A 22,571-nucleotide genomic window follows, 5' to 3' on the forward strand; every position below is an offset into this window, starting at 1 on the left:
AGCTCACGGTAAATTCGGTTATAACATTGAACATTTAGACAGTGCGCACTAGTAAATTAACTACTTATTTATCCTGAAAGAAGATGTTAGTATACCCTATGTCAAGTCACCTAATCCCCCTGTACACGTGACCTTGTGTAACGTAACCCGTGCTCGTGAAAAAAATGCTCCAATTCAGGTTGGAAATGCCTATATAAAACTTCGAAAAAGGAGTAAATTATCATAAAAGCCTGTAGACTAGGTTTGAATATACGACCTTCTTATTACTCTCAGATTTCTAGAGAAGAACACCTCTAGCTGTCCCCATTTTGGACCTGACTAAATGTGATGCGGGTCCCTCAGTGGTATATTATTGTATTACATATATATTTCCATAGAGAAATGTTTACCATCATCATTTTGCTTATTCATTGAGTGCACCAAATCTCCCAAATACGTTTCCTGTTCAAGAGACAATAAAACATTACATGTCGCAAGCATCAGTCCACAAGTCACACCCTTGCATTTATTTGTCAACCCATCTCATGCAAGGGGTAGCAAACACCACTAATCTTTATTTGTTCAAACATTTTTACTGATTTCTAAAATGTCTTGTATACTGCCACTCCATTGTATTACAATGTACATTGATAATTCTTTTGTGCTACATAGCTAAACACTTATAAGGTCGCAAAGGCGAGACCTATTGCTTATGCCAATGCTTGTTAGTGATTAATGTTACCTGATAATAAAAGCTGTAGCTCATATGCTACAAAAACAACAATGATGGACAGAATGTGGATCAATGTCACACATTCACCCCAGTCAAAAGATCTGGGCCCAAATCCATCGTTTTTCCACTCCACACCACCCTGGGTTAGACAATGGCGATATGCAAATCAGCGCTGACCCTGTGCCCCATGGGAACAGTCCAGTCCGAACTACAAAAGCCATGTCCTTCCCAGAACGGAAACAAGCATCCGAGGACCGGCCCGGTTTCGAGGTAACACCTCTCATCAGCCCGGCTAGCTTGCTTCCAGTGGTGTGGAGTGCCTGGGACTCACGTCTGAGCATCCCCAGTACACTTAGAGCGGTTACTGCAAAAACAACAATGATGGACAGAATGTGGATCAATGTCACACATTAACCCCAGTCAAAAGATCTGGGCCCAAATCCATCGTTTTTCCACTCCACACCACCCTGGGTTAGACAATGGCGATATGCAAATCAGCGCTGACCCTGTGCCCCATGGGAACAGTCCAGTCCGAACTACAAAAGCCATGTCCTTCCCAGAACGGAAACAAGCATCCGAGGACCGGCCCGGTTTCGAGGTAACACCTCATCAGCCCGGCTAGCTTGCTTCCAGTGGTGTGGAGTGCCTGGGACTCACGTCTGAGCATCCCCAGTACACTTAGAGCGGTTACTGCAAAAACAACAATGATGGACAGAATGTGGATCAATGTCACACATTCACCCCAGTCAAAAGATCTGGGCCCAAATCCATCGTTTTTCCACTCCACACCACCCTGGGTTAGACAATGGCGATATGCAAATCAGCGCTGACCCTGTGCCCCATGGGAACAGTCCAGTCCGAACTACAAAAGCCATGTCCTTCCCAGAACGGAAACAAGCATCCGAGGACCGGCCCGGTTTCGAGGTAACACCTCTCATCAGCCCGGCTAGCTTGCTTCCAGTGGTGTGGAGTGCCTGGGACTCACGTCTGAGCATCCCCAGTACACTTAGAGCGGTTACTGCAAAAACAACAATGATGGACAGAATGTGGATCAATGTCACACATTCACCCCAGTCAAAAGATCTGGGCCCAAATCCATCGTTTTTCCACTCCACACCACCCTGGGTTAGACAATGGCGATATGCAAATCAGCGCTGACCCTGTGCCCCATGGGAACAGTCCAGTCCGAACTACAAAAGCCATGTCCTTCCCAGAACGGAAACAAGCATCCGAGGACCGGCCCGGTTTCGAGGTGACACCTCTCATCAGCCCGGCTAGCTTGCTTCCAGTGGTGTGGAGTGCCTGGGACTCACGTCTGAGCATCCCCAGTACACTTAGAGCGGTTACTGCAAAAACAACAATGATGGACAGAATGTGGATCAATGTCACACATTCACCCCAGTCAAAAGATCTGGGCCCAAATCCATCGTTTTTCCACTCCACACCACCCTGGGTTAGACAATGGCGATATGCAAATCAGCGCTGACCCTGTGCCCCATGGGAACAGTCCAGTCCGAACTACAAAAGCCATGTCCTTCCCAGAACGGAAACAAGCATCCGAGGACCGGCCCGGTTTCGAGGTAACACCTCTCATCAGCCCGGCTAGCTTGCTTCCAGTGGTGTGGAGTGCCTGGGACTCACGTCTGAGCATCCCCAGTACACTTAGAGCGGTTACTGCAAAAACAACAATGATGGACAGAATGTGGATCAATGTCACACATTCACCCCAGTCAAAAGATCTGGGCCCAAATCCATCGTTTTTCCACTCCACACCACCCTGGGTTAGACAATGGCGATATGCAAATCAGCGCTGACCCTGTGCCCCATGGGAACAGTCCAGTCCGAACTACAAAAGCCATGTCCTTCCCAGAACGGAAACAAGCATCCGAGGACCGGCCCGGTTTCGAGGTAACACCTCTCATCAGCCCGGCTAGCTTGCTTCCAGTGGTGTGGAGTGCCTGGGACTCACGTCTGAGCATCCCCAGTACACTTAGAGCGGTTACTGCAAAAACAACAATGATGGACAGAATGTGGATCAATGTCACACATTCACCCCAGTCAAAAGATCTGGGCCCAAATCCATCGTTTTTCCACTCCACACCACCCTGGGTTAGACAATGGCGATATGCAAATCAGCGCTGACCCTGTGCCCCATGGGAACAGTCCAGTCCGAACTACAAAAGCCATGTCCTTCCCAGAACGGAAACAAGCATCCGAGGACCGGCCCGGTTTCGAGGTAACACCTCTCATCAGCCCGGCTAGCTTGCTTCCAGTGGTGTGGAGTGCCTGGGACTCACGTCTGAGCATCCCCAGTACACTTAGAGCGGTTACTGCAAAAACAACAATGATGGACAGAATGTGGATCAATGTCACACATTCACCCCAGTCAAAAGATCTGGGCCCAAATCCATCGTTTTTCCACTCCACACCACCCTGGATTAGACAATGGCGATATGCAAATCAGCGCTGACCCTGTGCCCCATGGGAACAGTCCAGTCCGAACTACAAAAGCCATGTCCTTCCCAGAACGGAAACAAGCATCCGAGGACCGGCCCGGTTTCGAGGTAACACCTCTCATCAGCCCGGCTAGCTTGCTTCCAGTGGTGTGGAGTGCCTGGGACTCACGTCTGAGCATCCCCAGTACACTTAGAGCGGTTACTGCAAAAACAACAATGATGGACAGAATGTGGATCAATGTCACACATTCACCCCAGTCAAAAGATCTGGGCCCAAATCCATCGTTTTTCCACTCCACACCACCCTGGGTTAGACAATGGCGATATGCAAATCAGCGCTGACCCTGTGCCCCATGGGAACAGTCCAGTCCGAACTACAAAAGCCATGTCCTTCCCAGAACGGAAACAAGCATCCGAGGACCGGCCCGGTTTCGAGGTAACACCTCTCATCAGCCCGGCTAGCTTGCTTCCAGTGGTGTGGAGTGCCTGGGACTCACGTCTGAGCATCCCCAGTACACTTAGAGCGGTTACTGCAAAAACAACAATGATGGACAGAATGTGGATCAATGTCACACATTCACCCCAGTCAAAAGATCTGGGCCCAAATCCATCGTTTTTCCACTCCACACCACCCTGGGTTAGACAATGGCGATATGCAAATCAGCGCTGACCCTGTGCCCCATGGGAACAGTCCAGTCCGAACTACAAAAGCCATGTGCTTCCCAGAACGGAAACAAGCATCCGAGGACCGGCCCGGTTTCGAGGTAACACCTCTCATCAGCCCGGCTAGCTTGCTTCCAGTGGTGTGGAGTGCCTGGGACTCACGTCTGAGCATCCCCAGTACACTTAGAGCGGTTACTGCAAAAACAACAATGATGGACAGAATGTGGATCAATGTCACACATTCACCCCAGTCAAAAGATCTGGGCCCAAATCCATCGTTTTTCCACTCCACACCACCCTGGGTTAGACAATGGCGATATGCAAATCAGCGCTGACCCTGTGCCCCATGGGAACAGTCCAGTCCGAACTACAAAAGCCATGTCCTTCCCAGAACGGAAACAAGCATCCGAGGACCGGCCCGGTTTCGAGGTAACACCTCTCATCAGCCCGGCTAGCTTGCTTCCAGTGGTGTGGAGTGCCTGGGACTCACGTCTGAGCATCCCCAGTACACTTAGAGCGGTTACTGCAAAAACAACAATGATGGACAGAATGTGGATCAATGTCACACATTCACCCCAGTCAAAAGATCTGGGCCCAAATCCATCGTTTTTCCACTCCACACCACCCTGGGTTAGACAATGGCGATATGCAAATCAGCGCTGACCCTGTGCCCCATGGGAACAGTCCGTTACTGCAAAAAACACCAATGATGGACAGAATGTGGAATCAATTGTCACACATTCACGGTCAAAGATCCTGGGCCCAAATCCATGTTTTTCCACTCCCACACCACCCTGGGTTAGACAATGGCGATATGCAAATCAGCCGTTCTGCATCAATGAGTATGTTACTGCAAAAACAACAATGATGGACAGAATGTGGATCAATGTCACACATTCACCCCAGTCAAAAGATCTGAGCCCAAATCCATCGTTTTTTCCCACTCACACCACCCTGGGTTAGACAATGGCGATATGCAAATCAGCGCTGACCCTGTGCCCCATGGGAACAGTCCAGTCCGAACTACAAAAGCCATGTCCTTCCCAGAACGGAAACAAGCATCCGAGGACCGGCCCGGTTTCGAGGTGACACCTCTCATCAGCCCGGCTAGCTTGCTTCCAGTGGTGTGGAGTGCCTGGGACTCACGTCTGAGCATCCCCAGTACACTTAGAGCGGTTACTGCAAAAACAACAATGATGGACAGAATGTGGATCAATGTCACACATTCACCCCAGTCAAAAGATCTGGGCCCAAATCCATCGTTTTTCCACTCCACACCACCCTGGGTTAGACAATGGCGATATGCAAATCAGCGCTGACCCTGTGCCCCATGGGAACAGTCCAGTCCGAACTACAAAAGCCATGTCCTTCCCAGAACGGAAACAAGCATCCGAGGACCGGCCCGGTTTCGAGGTAACACCTCTCATCAGCCCGGCTAGCTTGCTTCCAGTGGTGTGGAGTGCCTGGGACTCACGTCTGAGCATCCCCAGTACACTTAGAGCGGTTACTGCAAAAACAACAATGATGGACAGAATGTGGATCAATGTCACACATTCACCCCAGTCAAAAGATCTGGGCCCAAATCCATCGTTTTTCCACTCCACACCACCCTGGGTTAGACAATGGCGATATGCAAATCAGCGCTGACCCTGTGCCCCATGGGAACAGTCCAGTCCGAACTACAAAAGCCATGTCCTTCCCAGAACGGAAACAAGCATCCGAGGACCGGCCCGGTTTCGAGGTAACACCTCTCATCAGCCCGGCTAGCTTGCTTCCAGTGGTGTGGAGTGCCTGGGACTCACGTCTGAGCATCCCCAGTACACTTAGAGCGGTTACTGCAAAAACAACAATGATGGACAGAATGTGGATCAATGTCACACATTCACCCCAGTCAAAAGATCTGGGCCCAAATCCATCGTTTTTCCACTCCACACCACCCTGGGTTAGACAATGGCGATATGCAAATCAGCGCTGACCCTGTGCCCCAGGGGAACAGTCCAGTCCGAACTACAAAAGCCATGTCCTTCCCAGAACGGAAACAAGCATCCGAGGACCGGCCCGGTTTCGAGGTAACACCTCTCATCAGCCCGGCTAGCTTGCTTCCAGTGGTGTGGAGTGCCTGGGACTCACGTCTGAGCATCCCCAGTACACTTAGAGCGGTTACTGCAAAAACAACAATGATGGACAGAATGTGGATCAATGTCACACATTCACCCCAGTCAAAAGATCTGGGCCCAAATCCATCGTTTTTCCACTCCACACCACCCTGGGTTAGACAATGGCGATATGCAAATCAGCGCTGACCCTGTGCCCCAGGGGAACAGTCCAGTCCGAACTACAAAAGCCATGTCCTTCCCAGAACGGAAACAAGCATCCGAGGACCGGCCCGGTTTCGAGGTAACACCTCTCATCAGCCCGGCTAGCTTGCTTCCAGTGGTGTGGAGTGCCTGGGACTCACGTCTGAGCATCCCCAGTACACTTAGAGCGGTTACTGCAAAAACAACAATGATGGACAGAATGTGGATCAATGTCACACATTCACCCCAGTCAAAAGATCTGGGCCCAAATCCATCGTTTTTCCACTCCACACCACCCTGGGTTAGACAATGGCGATATGCAAATCAGCGCTGACCCTGTGCCCCATGGGAACAGTCCAGTCCGAACTACAAAAGCCATGTCCTTCCCAGAACGGAAACAAGCATCCGAGGACCGGCCCGGTTTCGAGGTAACACCTCTCATCAGCCCGGCTAGCTTGCTTCCAGTGGTGTGGAGTGCCTGGGACTCACGTCTGAGCATCCCCAGTACACTTAGAGCGGTTACTGCAAAAACAACAATGATGGACAGAATGTGGATCAATGTCACACATTCACCCCAGTCAAAAGATCTGGGCCCAAATCCATCGTTTTTCCACTCCACACCACCCTGGGTTAGACAATGGCGATATGCAAATCAGCGCTGACCCTGTGCCCCATGGGAACAGTCCAGTCCGAACGACAAAAGCCATGTCCTTCCCAGAACGGAAACAAGCATCCGAGGACCGGCCCGGTTTCGAGGTAACACCTCTCATCAGCCCAGCTAGCTTGCTTCCAGTGGTGTGGAGTGCCTGGGACTCACGTCTGAGCATCCCCAGTACACTTAGAGCGGTTACTGCAAAAACAACAATGATGGACAGAATGTGGATCAATGTCACACATTCACCCCAGTCAAAAGATCTGGGCCCAAATCCATCGTTTTTCCACTCCACACCACCCTGGGTTAGACAATGGCGATATGCAAATCAGCGCTGACCCTGTGCCCCATGGGAACAGTCCAGTCCGAACTACAAAAGCCATGTCCTTCCCAGAACGGAAACAAGCATCCGAGGACCGGCCCGGTTTCGAGGTAACACCTCTCATCAGCCCGGCTAGCTTGCTTCCAGTGGTGTGGAGTGCCTGGGACTCACGTCTGAGCATCCCCAGTACACTTAGAGCGGTTACTGCAAAAACAACAATGATGGACAGAATGTGGATCAATGTCACACATTCACCCCAGTCAAAAGATCTGGGCCCAAATCCATCGTTTTTCCACTCCACACCACCCTGGGTTAGACAATGGCGATATGCAAATCAGCGCTGACCCTGTGCCCCATGGGAACAGTCCAGTCCGAACTACAAAAGCCATGTCCTTCCCAGAACGGAAACAAGCATCCGAGGACCGGCCCGGTTTCGAGGTAACACCTCTCATCAGCCCGGCTAGCTTGCTTCCAGTGGTGTGGAGTGCCTGGGACTCACGTCTGAGCATCCCCAGTACACTTAGAGCGGTTACTGCAAAAACAACAATGATGGACAGAATGTGGATCAATGTCACACATTCACCCCAGTCAAAAGATCTGGGCCCAAATCCATCGTTTTTCCACTCCACACCACCCTGGGTTAGACAATGGCGATATGCAAATCAGCGCTGACCCTGTGCCCCATGGGAACAGTCCAGTCCGAACTACAAAAGCCATGTCCTTCCCAGAACGGAAACAAGCATCCGAGGACCGGCCCGGTTTCGAGGTAACACCTCTCATCAGCCCGGCTAGCTTGCTTCCAGTGGTGTGGAGTGCCTGGGACTCACGTCTGAGCATCCCCAGTACACTTAGAGCGGTTACTGCAAAAACAACAATGATGGACAGAATGTGGATCAATGTCACACATTCACCCCAGTCAAAAGATCTGGGCCCAAATCCATCGTTTTTCCACTCCACACCACCCTGGGTTAGACAATGGCGATATGCAAATCAGCGCTGACCCTGTGCCCCATGGGAACAGTCCAGTCCGAACTACAAAAGCCATGTCCTTCCCAGAACGGAAACAAGCATCCGAGGACCGGCCCGGTTTCGAGGTAACACCTCTCATCAGCCCGGCTAGCTTGCTTCCAGTGGTGTGGAGTGCCTGGGACTCACGTCTGAGCATCCCCAGTACACTTAGAGCGGTTACTGCAAAAACAACAATGATGGACAGAATGTGGATCAATGTCACACATTCACCCCAGTCAAAAGATCTGGGCCCAAATCCATCGTTTTTCCACACCACCCTGGGTTAGACAATGGCGATATGCAAATCAGCGCTGACCCTGTGCCCCATGGGAACAGTCCAGTCCGAACTACAAAAGCCATGTCCTTCCCAGAACGGAAACAAGCATCCGAGGACCGGCCCGGTTTCGAGGTAACACCTCTCATCAGCCCGGCTAGCTTGCTTCCAGTGGTGTGGAGTGCCTGGGACTCACGTCTGAGCATCCCCAGTACACTTAGAGCGGTTACTGCAAAAACAACAATGATGGACAGAATGTGGATCAATGTCACACATTCACCCCAGTCAAAAGATCTGGGCCCAAATCCATCGTTTTTCCACTCCACACCACCCTGGGTTAGACAATGGCGATATGCAAATCAGCGCTGACCCTGTGCCCCATGGGAACAGTCCAGTCCGAACTACAAAAGCCATGTCCTTCCCAGAACGGAAACAAGCATCCGAGGACCGGCCCGGTTTCGAGGTAACACCTCTCATCAGCCCGGCTAGCTTGCTTCCAGTGGTGTGGAGTGCCTGGGACTCACGTCTGAGCATCCCCAGTACACTTAGAGCGGTTACTGCAAAAACAACAATGATGGACAGAATGTGGATCAATGTCACACATTCACCCCAGTCAAAAGATCTGGGCCCAAATCCATCGTTTTTCCACTCCACACCACCCTGGGTTAGACAATGGCGATATGCAAATCAGCGCTGACCCTGTGCCCCATGGGAACAGTCCAGTCCGAACTACAAAAGCCATGTCCTTCCCAGAACGGAAACAAGCATCCGAGGACCGGCCCGGTTTCGAGGTAACACCTCTCATCAGCCCGGCTAGCTTGCTTCCAGTGGTGTGGAGTGCCTGGGACTCACGTCTGAGCATCCCCAGTACACTTAGAGCGGTTACTGCAAAAACAACAATGATGGACAGAATGTGGATCAATGTCACACATTCACCCCAGTCAAAAGATCTGGGCCCAAATCCATCGTTTTTCCACTCCACACCACCCTGGGTTAGACAATGGCGATATGCAAATCAGCGCTGACCCTGTGCCCCATGGGAACAGTCCAGTCCGAACTACAAAAGCCATGTCCTTCCCAGAACGGAAACAAGCATCCGAGGACCGGCCCGGTTTCGAGGTAACACCTCTCATCAGCCCGGCTAGCTTGCTTCCAGTGGTGTGGAGTGCCTGGGACTCACGTCTGAGCATCCCCAGTACACTTAGAGCGGTTACTGCAAAAACAACAATGATGGACAGAATGTGGATCAATGTCACACATTCACCCCAGTCAAAAGATCTGGGCCCAAATCCATCGTTTTTCCACTCCACACCACCCTGGGTTAGACAATGGCGATATGCAAATCAGCGCTGACCCTGTGCCCCATGGGAACAGTCCAGTCCGAACTACAAAAGCCATGTCCTTCCCAGAACGGAAACAAGCATCCGAGGACCGGCCCGGTTTCGAGGTAACACCTCTCATCAGCCCGGCTAGCTTGCTTCCAGTGGTGTGGAGTGCCTGGGACTCACGTCTGAGCATCCCCAGTACACTTAGAGCGGTTACTGCAAAAACAACAATGATGGACAGAATGTGGATCAATGTCACACATTCACCCCAGTCAAAAGATCTGGGCCCAAATCCATCGTTTTTCCACTCCACACCACCCTGGGTTAGACAATGGCGATATGCAAATCAGCGCTGACCCTGTGCCCCATGGGAACAGTCCAGTCCGAACTACAAAAGCCATGTCCTTCCCAGAACGGAAACAAGCATCCGAGGACCGGCCCGGTTTCGAGGTAACACCTCTCATCAGCCCGGCTAGCTTGCTTCCAGTGGTGTGGAGTGCCTGGGACTCACGTCTGAGCATCCCCAGTACACTTAGAGCGGTTACTGCAAAAACAACAATGATGGACAGAATGTGGATCAATGTCACACATTCACCCCAGTCAAAAGATCTGGGCCCAAATCCATCGTTTTTCCACTCCACACCACCCTGGGTTAGACAATGGCGATATGCAAATCAGCGCTGACCCTGTGCCCCATGGGAACAGTCCAGTCCGAACTACAAAAGCCATGTCCTTCCCAGAACGGAAACAAGCATCCGAGGACCGGCCCGGTTTCGAGGTAACACCTCTCATCAGCCCGGCTAGCTTGCTTCCAGTGGTGTGGAGTGCCTGGGACTCACGTCTGAGCATCCCCAGTACACTTAGAGCGGTTACTGCAAAAACAACAATGATGGACAGAATGTGGATCAATGTCACACATTCACCCCAGTCAAAAGATCTGGGCCCAAATCCATCGTTTTTCCACTCCACACCACCCTGGGTTAGACAATGGCGATATGCAAATCAGCGCTGACCCTGTGCCCCATGGGAACAGTCCAGTCCGAACTACAAAAGCCATGTCCTTCCCAGAACGGAAACAAGCATCCGAGGACCGGCCCGGTTTCGAGGTAACACCTCTCATCAGCCCGGCTAGCTTGCTTCCAGTGGTGTGGAGTGCCTGGGACTCACGTCTGAGCATCCCCAGTACACTTAGAGCGGTTACTGCAAAAACAACAATGATGGACAGAATGTGGATCAATGTCACACATTCACCCCAGTCAAAAGATCTGGGCCCAAATCCATCGTTTTTCCACTCCACACCACCTGGGTTAGACAATGGCGATATGCAAATCAGCGCTGACCCTGTGCCCCAGGGGAACAGTCCAGTCCGAACTACAAAAGCCATGTCCTTCCCAGAACGGAAACAAGCATCCGAGGACCGGCCCGGTTTCGAGGTAACACCTCTCATCAGCCCGGCTAGCTTGCTTCCAGTGGTGTGGAGTGCCTGGGACTCACGTCTGAGCATCCCCAGTACACTTAGAGCGGTTACTGCAAAAACAACAATGATGGACAGAATGTGGATCAATGTCACACATTCACCCCAGTCAAAAGATCTGGGCCCAAATCCATCGTTTTTTCCACTCCACACCACCCTGGGTTAGACAATGGCGATATGCAAATCAGCGCTGACCCTGTGCCCCAGGGGAACAGTCCAGTCCGAACTACAAAAGCCATGTCCTTCCCAGAACGGAAACAAGCATCCGAGGACCGGCCCGGTTTCGAGGTAACACCTCTCATCAGCCCGGCTAGCTTGCTTCCAGTGGTGTGGAGTGCCTGGGACTCACGTCTGAGCATCCCCAGTACACTTAGAGCGGTTACTGCAAAAACAACAATGATGGACAGAATGTGGATCAATGTCACACATTCACCCCAGTCAAAAGATCTGGGCCCAAATCCATCGTTTTTCCACTCCACACCACCCTGGGTTAGACAATGGCGATATGCAAATCAGCGCTGACCTGTGCCCCAGGGAACAGTCCAGTCCGAACTACAAAAGCCATGTCCTTCCCAGAACGGAAACAAGCATCCGAGGACCGGCCCGGTTTCGAGGTAACACCTCTCATCAGCCCGGCTAGCTTGCTTCCAGTGGTGTGGAGTGCCTGGGACTCACGTCTGAGCATCCCCAGTACACTTAGAGCGGTTACTGCAAAAACAACAATGATGGACAGAATGTGGATCAATGTCACACATTCACCCCAGTCAAAAGATCTGGGCCCAAATCCATCGTTTTTCCACTCCACACCACCCTGGGTTAGACAATGGCGATATGCAAATCAGCGCTGACCCTGTGCCCCATGGGAACAGTCCAGTCCGAACGACAAAAGCCATGTCCTTCCCAGAACGGAAACAAGCATCCGAGGACCGGCCCGGTTTCGAGGTAACACCTCTCATCAGCCCAGCTAGCTTGCTTCCAGTGGTGTGGAGTGCCTGGGACTCACGTCTGAGCATCCCCAGTACACTTAGAGCGGTTACTGCAAAAACAACAATGATGGACAGAATGTGGATCAATGTCACACATTCACCCCAGTCAAAAGATCTGGGCCCAAATCCATCGTTTTTCCACTCCACACCACCCTGGGTTAGACAATGGCGATATGCAAATCAGCGCTGACCCTGTGCCCCATGGGAACAGTCCAGTCCGAACGACAAAAGCCATGTCCTTCCCAGAACGGAAACAAGCATCCGAGGACCGGCCCGGTTTCGAGGTAACACCTCTCATCAGCCCGGCTAGCTTGCTTCCAGTGGTGTGGAGTGCCTGGGACTCACGTCTGAGCATCCCCAGTACACTTAGAGCGGTTACTGCAAAAACAACAATGATGGACAGAATGTGGATCAATGTCACACATTCACCCCAGTCAAAAGATCTGGGCCCAAATCCATTGTTTTTCCACTCCACACCACCCTGGGTTAGACAATGGCGATATGCAAATCAGCGCTGACCCTGTGCCCCATGGGAACAGTCCAGTCCGAACGACAAAAGCCATGTCCTTCCCAGAACGGAAACAAGCATCCGAGGACCGGCCCGGTTTCGAGGTAACACCTCTCATCAGCCCGGCTAGCTTGCTTCCAGTGGTGTGGAGTGCCTGGGACTCACGTCTGAGCATCCCCAGTACACTTAGAGCGGTTACTGCAAAAACAACAATGATGGACAGAATGTGGATCAATGTCACACATTCACCCCAGTCAAAAGATCTGGGCCCAAATCCATCGTTTTTCCACTCCACACCACCCTGGGTTAGACAATGGCGATATGCAAATCAGCGCTGACCCTGTGCCCCATGGGAACAGTCCAGTCCGAACTACAAAAGCCATGTCCTTCCCAGAACGGAAACAAGCATCCGAGGACCGGCCCGGTTTCGAGGTAACACCTCTCATCAGCCCGGCTAGCTTGCTTCCAGTGGTGTGGAGTGCCTGGGACTCACGTCTGAGCATCCCCAGTACACTTAGAGCGGTTACTGCAAAAACAACAATGATGGACAGAATGTGGATCAATGTCACACATTCACCCCAGTCAAAAGATCTGGGCCCAAATCCATTGTTTTTCCACTCCACACCACCCTGGGTTAGACAATGGCGATATGCAAATCAGCGCTGACCCTGTGCCCCATGGGAACAGTCCAGTCCGAACTACAAAAGCCATGTCCTTCCCAGAACGGAAACAAGCATCCGAGGACCGGCCCGGTTTCGAGGTAACACCTCTCATCAGCCCGGCTAGCTTGCTTCCAGTGGTGTGGAGTGCCTGGGACTCACGTCTGAGCATCCCCAGTACACTTAGAGCGGTTACTGCAAAAACAACAATGATGGACAGAATGTGGATCAATGTCACACATTCACCCCAGTCAAAAGATCTGGGCCCAAATCCATCGTTTTTCCACTCCACACCACCCTGGGTTAGACAATGGCGATATGCAAATCAGCGCTGACCCTGTGCCCCATGGGAACAGTCCAGTCCGAACTACAAAAGCCATGTCCTTCCCAGAACGGAAACAAGCATCCGAGGACCGGCCCGGTTTCGAGGTAACACCTCTCATCAGCCCGGCTAGCTTGCTTCCAGTGGTGTGGAGTGCCTGGGACTCACGTCTGAGCATCCCCAGTACACTTAGAGCGGTTACTGCAAAAACAACAATGATGGACAGAATGTGGATCAATGTCACACATTCACCCCAGTCAAAAGATCTGGGCCCAAATCCATCGTTTTTCCACTCCACACCACCCTGGGTTAGACAATGGCGATATGCAAATCAGCGCTGACCCTGTGCCCCATGGGAACAGTCCAGTCCGAACTACAAAAGCCATGTCCTTCCCAGAACGGAAACAAGCATCCGAGGACCGGCCCGGTTTCGAGGTAACACCTCTCATCAGCCCGGCTAGCTTGCTTCCAGTGGTGTGGAGTGCCTGGGACTCACGTCTGAGCATCCCCAGTACACTTAGAGCGGTTACTGCAAAAACAACAATGATGGACAGAATGTGGATCAATGTCACACATTCACCCCAGTCAAAAGATCTGGGCCCAAATCCATTGTTTTTCCACTCCACACCACCCTGGGTTAGACAATGGCGATATGCAAATCAGCGCTGACCCTGTGCCCCATGGGAACAGTCCAGTCCGAACTACAAAAGCCATGTCCTTCCCAGAACGGAAACAAGCATCCGAGGACCGGCCCGGTTTCGAGGTAACACCTCTCATCAGCCCGGCTAGCTTGCTTCCAGTGGTGTGGAGTGCCTGGGACTCACGTCTGAGCATCCCCAGTACACTTAGAGCGGTTACTGCAAAAACAACAATGATGGACAGAATGTGGATCAATGTCACACATTCACCCCAGTCAAAAGATCTGGGCCCAAATCCATCGTTTTTCCACTCCACACCACCCTGGGTTAGACAATGGCGATATGCAAATCAGCGCTGACCCTGTGCCCCATGGGAACAGTCCAGTCCGAACTACAAAAGCCATGTCCTTCCCAGAACGGAAACAAGCATCCGAGGACCGGCCCGGTTTCGAGGTAACACCTCTCATCAGCCCGGCTAGCTTGCTTCCAGTGGTGTGGAGTGCCTGGGACTCACGTCTGAGCATCCCCAGTACACTTAGAGCGGTTACTGCAAAAACAACAATGATGGACAGAATGTGGATCAATGTCACACATTCACCCCAGTCAAAAGATCTGGGCCCAAATCCATCGTTTTTCCACTCCACACCACCCTGGGTTAGACAATGGCGATATGCAAATCAGCGCTGACCCTGTGCCCCATGGGAACAGTCCAGTCCGAACTACAAAAGCCATGTCCTTCCCAGAACGGAAACAAGCATCCGAGGACCGGCCCGGTTTCGAGGTAACACCTCTCATCAGCCCGGCTAGCTTGCTTCCAGTGGTGTGGAGTGCCTGGGACTCACGTCTGAGCATCCCCAGTACACTTAGAGCGGTTACTGCAAAAACAACAATGATGGACAGAATGTGGATCAATGTCACACATTCACCCCAGTCAAAAGATCTGGGCCCAAATCCATCGTTTTTCCACTCCACACCACCCTGGGTTAGACAATGGCGATATGCAAATCAGCGCTGACCCTGTGCCCCATGGGAACAGTCCAGTCCGAACTACAAAAGCCATGTCCTTCCCAGAACGGAAACAAGCATCCGAGGACCGGCCCGGTTTCGAGGTAACACCTCTCATCAGCCCGGCTAGCTTGCTTCCAGTGGTGTGGAGTGCCTGGGACTCACGTCTGAGCATCCCCAGTACACTTAGAGCGGTTACTGCAAAAACAACAATGATGGACAGAATGTGGATCAATGTCACACATTCACCCCAGTCAAAAGATCTGGGCCCAAATCCATCGTTTTTCCACTCCACACCACCCTGGGTTAGACAATGGCGATATGCAAATCAGCGCTGACCCTGTGCCCCATGGGAACAGTCCAGTCCGAACTACAAAAGCCATGTCCTTCCCAGAACGGAAACAAGCATCCGAGGACCGGCCCGGTTTCGAGGTAACACCTCTCATCAGCCCGGCTAGCTTGCTTCCAGTGGTGTGGAGTGCCTGGGACTCACGTCTGAGCATCCCCAGTACACTTAGAGCGGTTACTGCAAAAACAACAATGATGGACAGAATGTGGATCAATGTCACACATTCACCCCAGTCAAAAGATCTGGGCCCAAATCCATCGTTTTTCCACTCCACACCACCCTGGGTTAGACAATGGCGATATGCAAATCAGCGCTGACCCTGTGCCCCATGGGAACAGTCCAGTCCGAACTACAAAAGCCATGTCCTTCCCAGAACGGAAACAAGCATCCGAGGACCGGCCCGGTTTCGAGGTAACACCTCTCATCAGCCCGGCTAGCTTGCTTCCAGTGGTGTGGAGTGCCTGGGACTCACGTCTGAGCATCCCCAGTACACTTAGAGCGGTTACTGCAAAAACAACAATGATGGACAGAATGTGGATCAATGTCACACATTCACCCCAGTCAAAAGATCTGGGCCCAAATCCATCGTTTTTCCACTCCACACCACCCTGGGTTAGACAATGGCGATATGCAAATCAGCGCTGACCCTGTGCCCCATGGGAACAGTCCAGTCCGAACTACAAAAGCCATGTCCTTCCCAGAACGGAAACAAGCATCCGAGGACCGGCCCGGTTTCGAGGTAACACCTCTCATCAGCCCGGCTAGCTTTCTTCCAGTGGTGTGGAGTGCCTGGGACTCACGTCTGAGCATCCCCAGTACACTTAGAGCGGTTACTGCAAAAACAACAATGATGGACAGAATGTGGATCAATGTCACACATTCACCCCAGTCAAAAGATCTGGGCCCAAATCCATCGTTTTTCCACTCCACACCACCCTGGGTTAGACAATGGCGATATGCAAATCAGCGCTGACCCTGTGCCCCATGGGAACAGTCCAGTCCGAACTACAAAAGCCATGTCCTTCCCAGAACGGAAACAAGCATCCGAGGACCGGCCCGGTTTCGAGGTAACACCTCTCATCAGCCCGGCTAGCTTGCTTCCAGTGGTGTGGAGTGCCTGGGACTCACGTCTGAGCATCCCCAGTACACTTAGAGCGGTTACTGCAAAAACAACAATGATGGACAGAATGTGGATCAATGTCACACATTCACCCCAGTCAAAAGATCTGGGCCCAAATCCATCGTTTTTCCACTCCACACCACCCTGGGTTAGACAATGGCGATATGCAAATCAGCGCTGACCCTGTGCCCCATGGGAACAGTCCAGTCCGAACTACAAAAGCCATGTCCTTCCCAGAACGGAAACAAGCATCCGAGGACCGGCCCGGTTTCGAGGTAACACCTCTCATCAGCCCGGCTAGCTTGCTTCCAGTGGTGTGGAGTGCCTGGGACTCACGTCTGAGCATCCCCAGTACACTTAGAGCGGTTACTGCAAAAACAACGATGGATTTGGGCCCAGATCTTTTGACTGGGGGAGTGTGTGACATTGATCCACATTCAGTCCATCACTTGTTGTTTTTTGCAATTGCCGCCCTAAGTGCGCTGGGGATGCCCAGACGTGGGTCCCAGGCACTCCACACCACTTGGAGTCAAGCTAGCCGGGCTGAAGAGAGGTGTTACCTCGAAACCGGTCCGGTCCTCGGATGCTTGATTCCGGTCTGGGAAAGATATGGCTGTTGTAGTTCGGACTGGACTGTTCCCATGGGGCAACAGGGTCAGAGCTGATTTGCATAAAGCCATTATCTGACCCAGGGTGGTGTGGAGTGCAAAAAAACGATGGATTTGGGCCCAGATCTTTTGACTGGGGGAGTGTGTGACATTGATCCACATTCAGTCCATCACTTGTTGTTTTTTGCAATTGCCGCCCTAAGTGCGCTGGGGATGCCCAGACGTGGGTCCCAGGCACTCCACACCACTTGGAGTCAAGCTAGCCGGGCTGAAGAGAGGTGTTACCTCGAAACCGGTCCGGTCCTCGGATGCTTGATTCCGGTCTGGGAAAGATATGGCTGTTGTAGTTCGGATTGGACTGTTCCCATGGGGCAACAGGGTCAGAGCTGATTTGCATAAAGCCATTATCTGACCCAGGGTGGTGTGAAGTGCAAAAAAACGATGGATTTGGGCCCAGATCTTTTGACTGGGGGAGTGTGTGACATTGATCCACATTCAGTCCATCACTTGTTGTTTTTTGCAATTGCCGCCCTAAGTGCGCTGGGGATGCCCAGACGTGGGTCCCAGGCACTCCACACCACTTGGAGTCAAGCTAGCCGGGCTGAAGAGAGGTGTTACCTCGAAACCGGTCCGGTCCTCGGATGCTTGATTCCGGTCTGGGAAAGATATGGCTGTTGTAGTTCGGACTGGACTGTTCCCATGGGGCAACAGGGTCAGAGCTGATTTGCATAAAGCCATTATCTGACCCAGGGTGGTGTGGAGTGCAAAAAAACGATGGATTTGGGCCCAGATCTTTTGACTGGGGGAGTGTGTGACATTGATCCACATTCAGTCCATCACTTGTTGTTTTTTGCAGTAGCTCATATGCTAGGCATACATAGACCAACAGCTGGTTACATTTCCACGAGTGAGTTTTAGGTGCATTTCTTTGCCAAAGCTTAAAATAGGGTTAAAGAAAAAAGGGAGAGTTCTGGGAACAAAATACTTGGTGAATTAGCTCCCCACAGCTAGTGATCGTATGGTTTACTTTTTCATGTTGTTCTGTAACGTCGCTTTAACAATTGTGGCATATTCCTGCCACACACCTGTGTCCCAGTGAAATGTGTTGTGTGTGGGAGCTTGTTTTATATTTTTCCTATGCTGAGAAATTTGAACTATTTTGCACTTAAAATGTTTCTTTAATTCAATACATGTAGCAGATGTAAATTTCTTGTATTTGTTACATAGGTCCTTTATCATTTTTTTAAAGTTATAGCGATCATTAGTTTGCGTGTTCCTGCAGTGAAGATATCAGTTGATTTGTGGAGTTTCTTCAATTGATGAAGAAAAGTAGCTTGTGCGTTGACCTTGTCCAGTTATCAATTGGTTGGTGGTTCTTCTGTCACGAGAGGGGCAGCACAGCAACTGTAGAATTATTGGAAATCTCATGTTTCATGTTATCTTCCTAATTTTCGGTCTGTTTCATTTGTTTTAATGCATTGTGTTTAGTTTGAAGGAAGCGAATCCCTCTCCAATAGCAATCTGTGTCAAAGGTCTCGGCCCAGCAGCGACCTGAACAACATTTCTGGGCAGTCCCCTGCGCACATGAAGGTCCAGCGGAGTATATCGGCCAATCAGAAGCAGCGGCGGTTCAGTGATCACGGTGGGGATGACATTCAACCAAGTAAAGTAACACACTATTCCATGCCTGAGTGTGCAGTGTTTCTGGCCTTCAAGGTCTGCATTTCCGGTCTGTTGGGTGCCACATCCTGTGTTGCGGTCTCCCGCTTTCCACCAGTTTCATTATATACCTCTGGGCTGCGTTTTCTTGGCATTTGATTTACTCTGTACTTTGCATTCCTTAAACTCTGAGTGTTTGGTTGTAAGCCTTTTTAAAATGCATGGATGCCTTTGGTTTTATGCGCTCGTCTGATGTGAAAATGTTGACTAAAACAGTATCTTTGGCAGTTCATGAGAGAAATTGCATCTTTCAGATAATGCTAAACTACAAATAAATTTCCATCAAACAGAACTTCGTTAAATAAACATTCGCTTTAAATCATATGGCTCATTCCCACAGCTATTGGTAGGAAAGCAAGATAACTTCTCAAGTTCCTTCTCAAACCGTTGCCTATTTGTCTCAAACCACTGCCATTTATACTATAAGAATTTCTCTGCTTGCTGTCTTGAGAAGAACATGATGCCAGCATGGCTACTGATTCTGAAATGTTGCCTTCAGACATACAGAGAACGCATATTGTACTGGATCCTGAGTTAAGAAGTTCATAGGAGTAGATATCAAAACATTTATGTATTGGGCCTCTCACTGCTCATGGTTTCCTCTGATTTTCCTGTAATTTGGAAACGCTTCTACTTTTTCACTTCTCTCCCTTTGGTAATGATAACTAGTGATAGTGTGTGGCAATAAGCTTGTTATTTATTCATTTTATGTATTTTCTTTAATGTTCGAAAATATTGCCTGTGCCGTAATAGCTTGTAGTTAATTAACAAAAAAAAGTAACCATGCTATTTCTGGTTACCTAGTTCTTTGCTTTCAGCAGTGCCCTTAGGGCGGCAGCCTTCGTTATTACCCTAAATTACGACATTTCAACCTCCTTTTACTATATCTGAGGGTGCATTTGTAACTTACTCCAAGGTATCCCAAGACTGAAGTTAGAGTAGTAAATAATCATCGTTGACTATGTTGGGAACATTGCGCTTCTCCAGAATATTCTCGGACTGGTTTTGAATGTTAAATTAACTGTACCCTTAAGAAGCAGATGGAGGTCTTGCAGAGGAGAAAAGAAGACAAGGTAAAGCTCCAAAGAATACATGGGATGAGAAGCAGCTGCAGCACTGTCTAGAGGACTTAAAATGAGGAATTACCAATAGACTGAAGGAGCAGCTAGCAGCACTCTAGAGGACTAAGAATGAGGAATTACCACTGGAACCAGAGAAGCACCTGCAGCATTGCCTAGAGTGCTACGAATGGGGAATTACCACTGAGAACAGAGACACAGCTGCCTGGAGGACTTTGAATGGAGGAGTTACCGGTGTGACCAGAGATGCAGCCAGCAGCACTGTCTAAAGCACTTAGAATGAGGCATTATCGCTGGGACCAGAGAAGCAGCTAGCGGCACTGTCTAGGACATTAAGAAGGAGGAATTACCACTGGGACCAGAGAAGCAGCTGCAGCACGGCTTAGAGGACTTAGGATGGAGGAACTACCGAAAAGCCAGCAAAGCAGCTAGTAGCATAGACTGGAGGACATACAATGGTGAAATTACCAATCAGACCAGAAAAGCAGGTGCAGCACTAGATCCAGATATACTCAATTTAAATGTCTGCACTCCGTCTCTTTTACATAGAATAGATGTGCAACATGGACTCAAGCAAGAACGATGCATGTTTGAGGAGACAGACTAATTTGGAGCTGTACAACCCTACACTCTCATTGGATACCAGTGCAGGAGCTGCACAACCCTACACTCTCATTGGATACCAGTGCAGGAGCTGCACAACCCTACACTCTCATTGGATACCAGTGCAGGAGCTGCACAATCCTACACTCTCATTGGATACCAGGGAGAAGAAGGTGGGCTGATAAGAACAGGAGAGAGGGACGGAGGAGGAAGTGGGTAGCTGCTGCTATGGAGAATTCTACAGGTAGCAGCAGGCCCCTAGGTCCCCGCTCCCCATGGTTACATCTGGTGATGCCAATGTTTGCACCAACCAGGGCCCGGCTCTGACTGCCCCAGGGCATGTACATGTAGACTGGTGTCAGTGCTATGGAATATTTTATTTTAGCCCTGCGCCTTTTTAATCTGTATCTTCAATGGGCAAGCAGCGACCTGGGAGGGGTAGTGGGGGCAGGTGTGGAGATGGGCGAAGGTGCCACACTGCCAACAGAGTGCGACTGCAAACACAAAAGTAGCCACAAAATAATAAACAAGACCAGCATGAACTGCGTTCTTCAATCCGCTGGCAAGTGACAAAAAAAGAAATCTTGCTCACAGAGTATCATAAATACCTGTAAAAGGCAGGGCAATCCCTATGGGAGGTTACAAACGCCCAAAATAACCGACTAGCAAGCTATTTAACCAATCAAAAGCCAGTGTTTGTGAGGACCGAAAGAGGAACAATTTCCGGTGCTTCAAGCCCATGTTCTAGACCCAGCATGCCTCGCAGAGCAGCGCATGCGCAGCCTAGGCTCGACGTACAAATAGTTTCCTAACGTCTTGTATCCTAACCTGCTTCATAGCGAGACACAGATATAAAAAACGTGAAATGTACAACACTGTTCTATTGAGCTTGTTCTTAAGGGATATAGGTTCTTTGAGAGGTCACTTGTTCTGAACACTGGATTTATCAGAAAATGATTACTTTTTAAAACACCATTGGGATGCGATGGATAAAAGAGGCACACTTTGTATTAAAGAAGTGTGTCGATGTGGCCTTTTTTCTTAGTGCAACATTAAACATGTTTTTCACAAAGGATTTCCTTTTCACCGTAGAAAGGACTGTGTTACTCGTGTTCTTTAATTGTTGCATAATAACGTTTTGAAGAGGATCAGGTTAAATGTGTATAATCTTGCTTAAGGAACCTATGCATTTCCATAGCATTGTAATCTCTTTTGTAAAATTGTGTTTAAAATATAAAAAATTGTTATCACTGAATGCACCATGTAGTTTGGAACTAATCGTATAATGTGCCTTGTGTGCCTTTTTACACATATTTTGACTTTCTCTTGCCTAACCCTGTTGCATAAGTTGGGCCTAAATTGCTGCACATTGTAGTGGTTGTGCTAGTAAATAATTTTAGAAATATGATGCATTTGTTGGCATGTATGTACATAAACAGCAAAAATGGTTGCTTTCGTGGCCTTTTTAATCTAATAAATCCCCATTATAAGGTTTCCTTGGCAGCAGAGTTGTTTGATTCGACATAGAGAGCTTTATCATCTTACATATATTGGCTCCAGTTTCAAACTATTGTGATAGTGTCAAGATACCCATGGACAGATGGTGCTGTTTATAAGACCCACTAAACTCAAGTCATAGGGGTCCATTAGGATGACGGGCGGACTTTGTCCGCCCGCCATCCTGTCGTAGTAAGGGACCGCCCGCCCTAAGGGCGGGGGTCCCGTGGGCAGCATTAGAATGCACCCGCCACAGTGGCGGGCGCATCCTGCATTCATTCCATTGTGGCGGGCG

General features: G+C 50.1%; 1 protein-coding gene across 4 annotated transcripts in view; it reads left to right on the plus strand.

The window, feature by feature from the left end:
• MARK1 (microtubule affinity regulating kinase 1) overlaps positions 1-22,571 on the plus strand; it is a 492,874-nt gene that overhangs the window by 409,582 nt on the left and 60,721 nt on the right. For 2 of the 4 annotated variants that reach the window (XM_078649810.1, XM_078649808.1), the window contains exon 12: positions 18,867-19,041. In XM_078649810.1, the coding sequence (XP_078505936.1) occupies positions 18,867-19,041 (175 nt within the window). The remainder of the gene's footprint in view (positions 1-18,866; positions 19,042-22,571) is intronic. The other 2 variants (XM_078649807.1, XM_078649809.1) reach the window with 1 other exon arrangement.

This window comes from Lissotriton helveticus, chromosome 6, assembly GCF_964261635.1.
Source record: "Lissotriton helveticus chromosome 6, aLisHel1.1, whole genome shotgun sequence".
Lineage (NCBI taxonomy): Eukaryota > Metazoa > Chordata > Amphibia > Caudata > Salamandridae > Lissotriton > Lissotriton helveticus.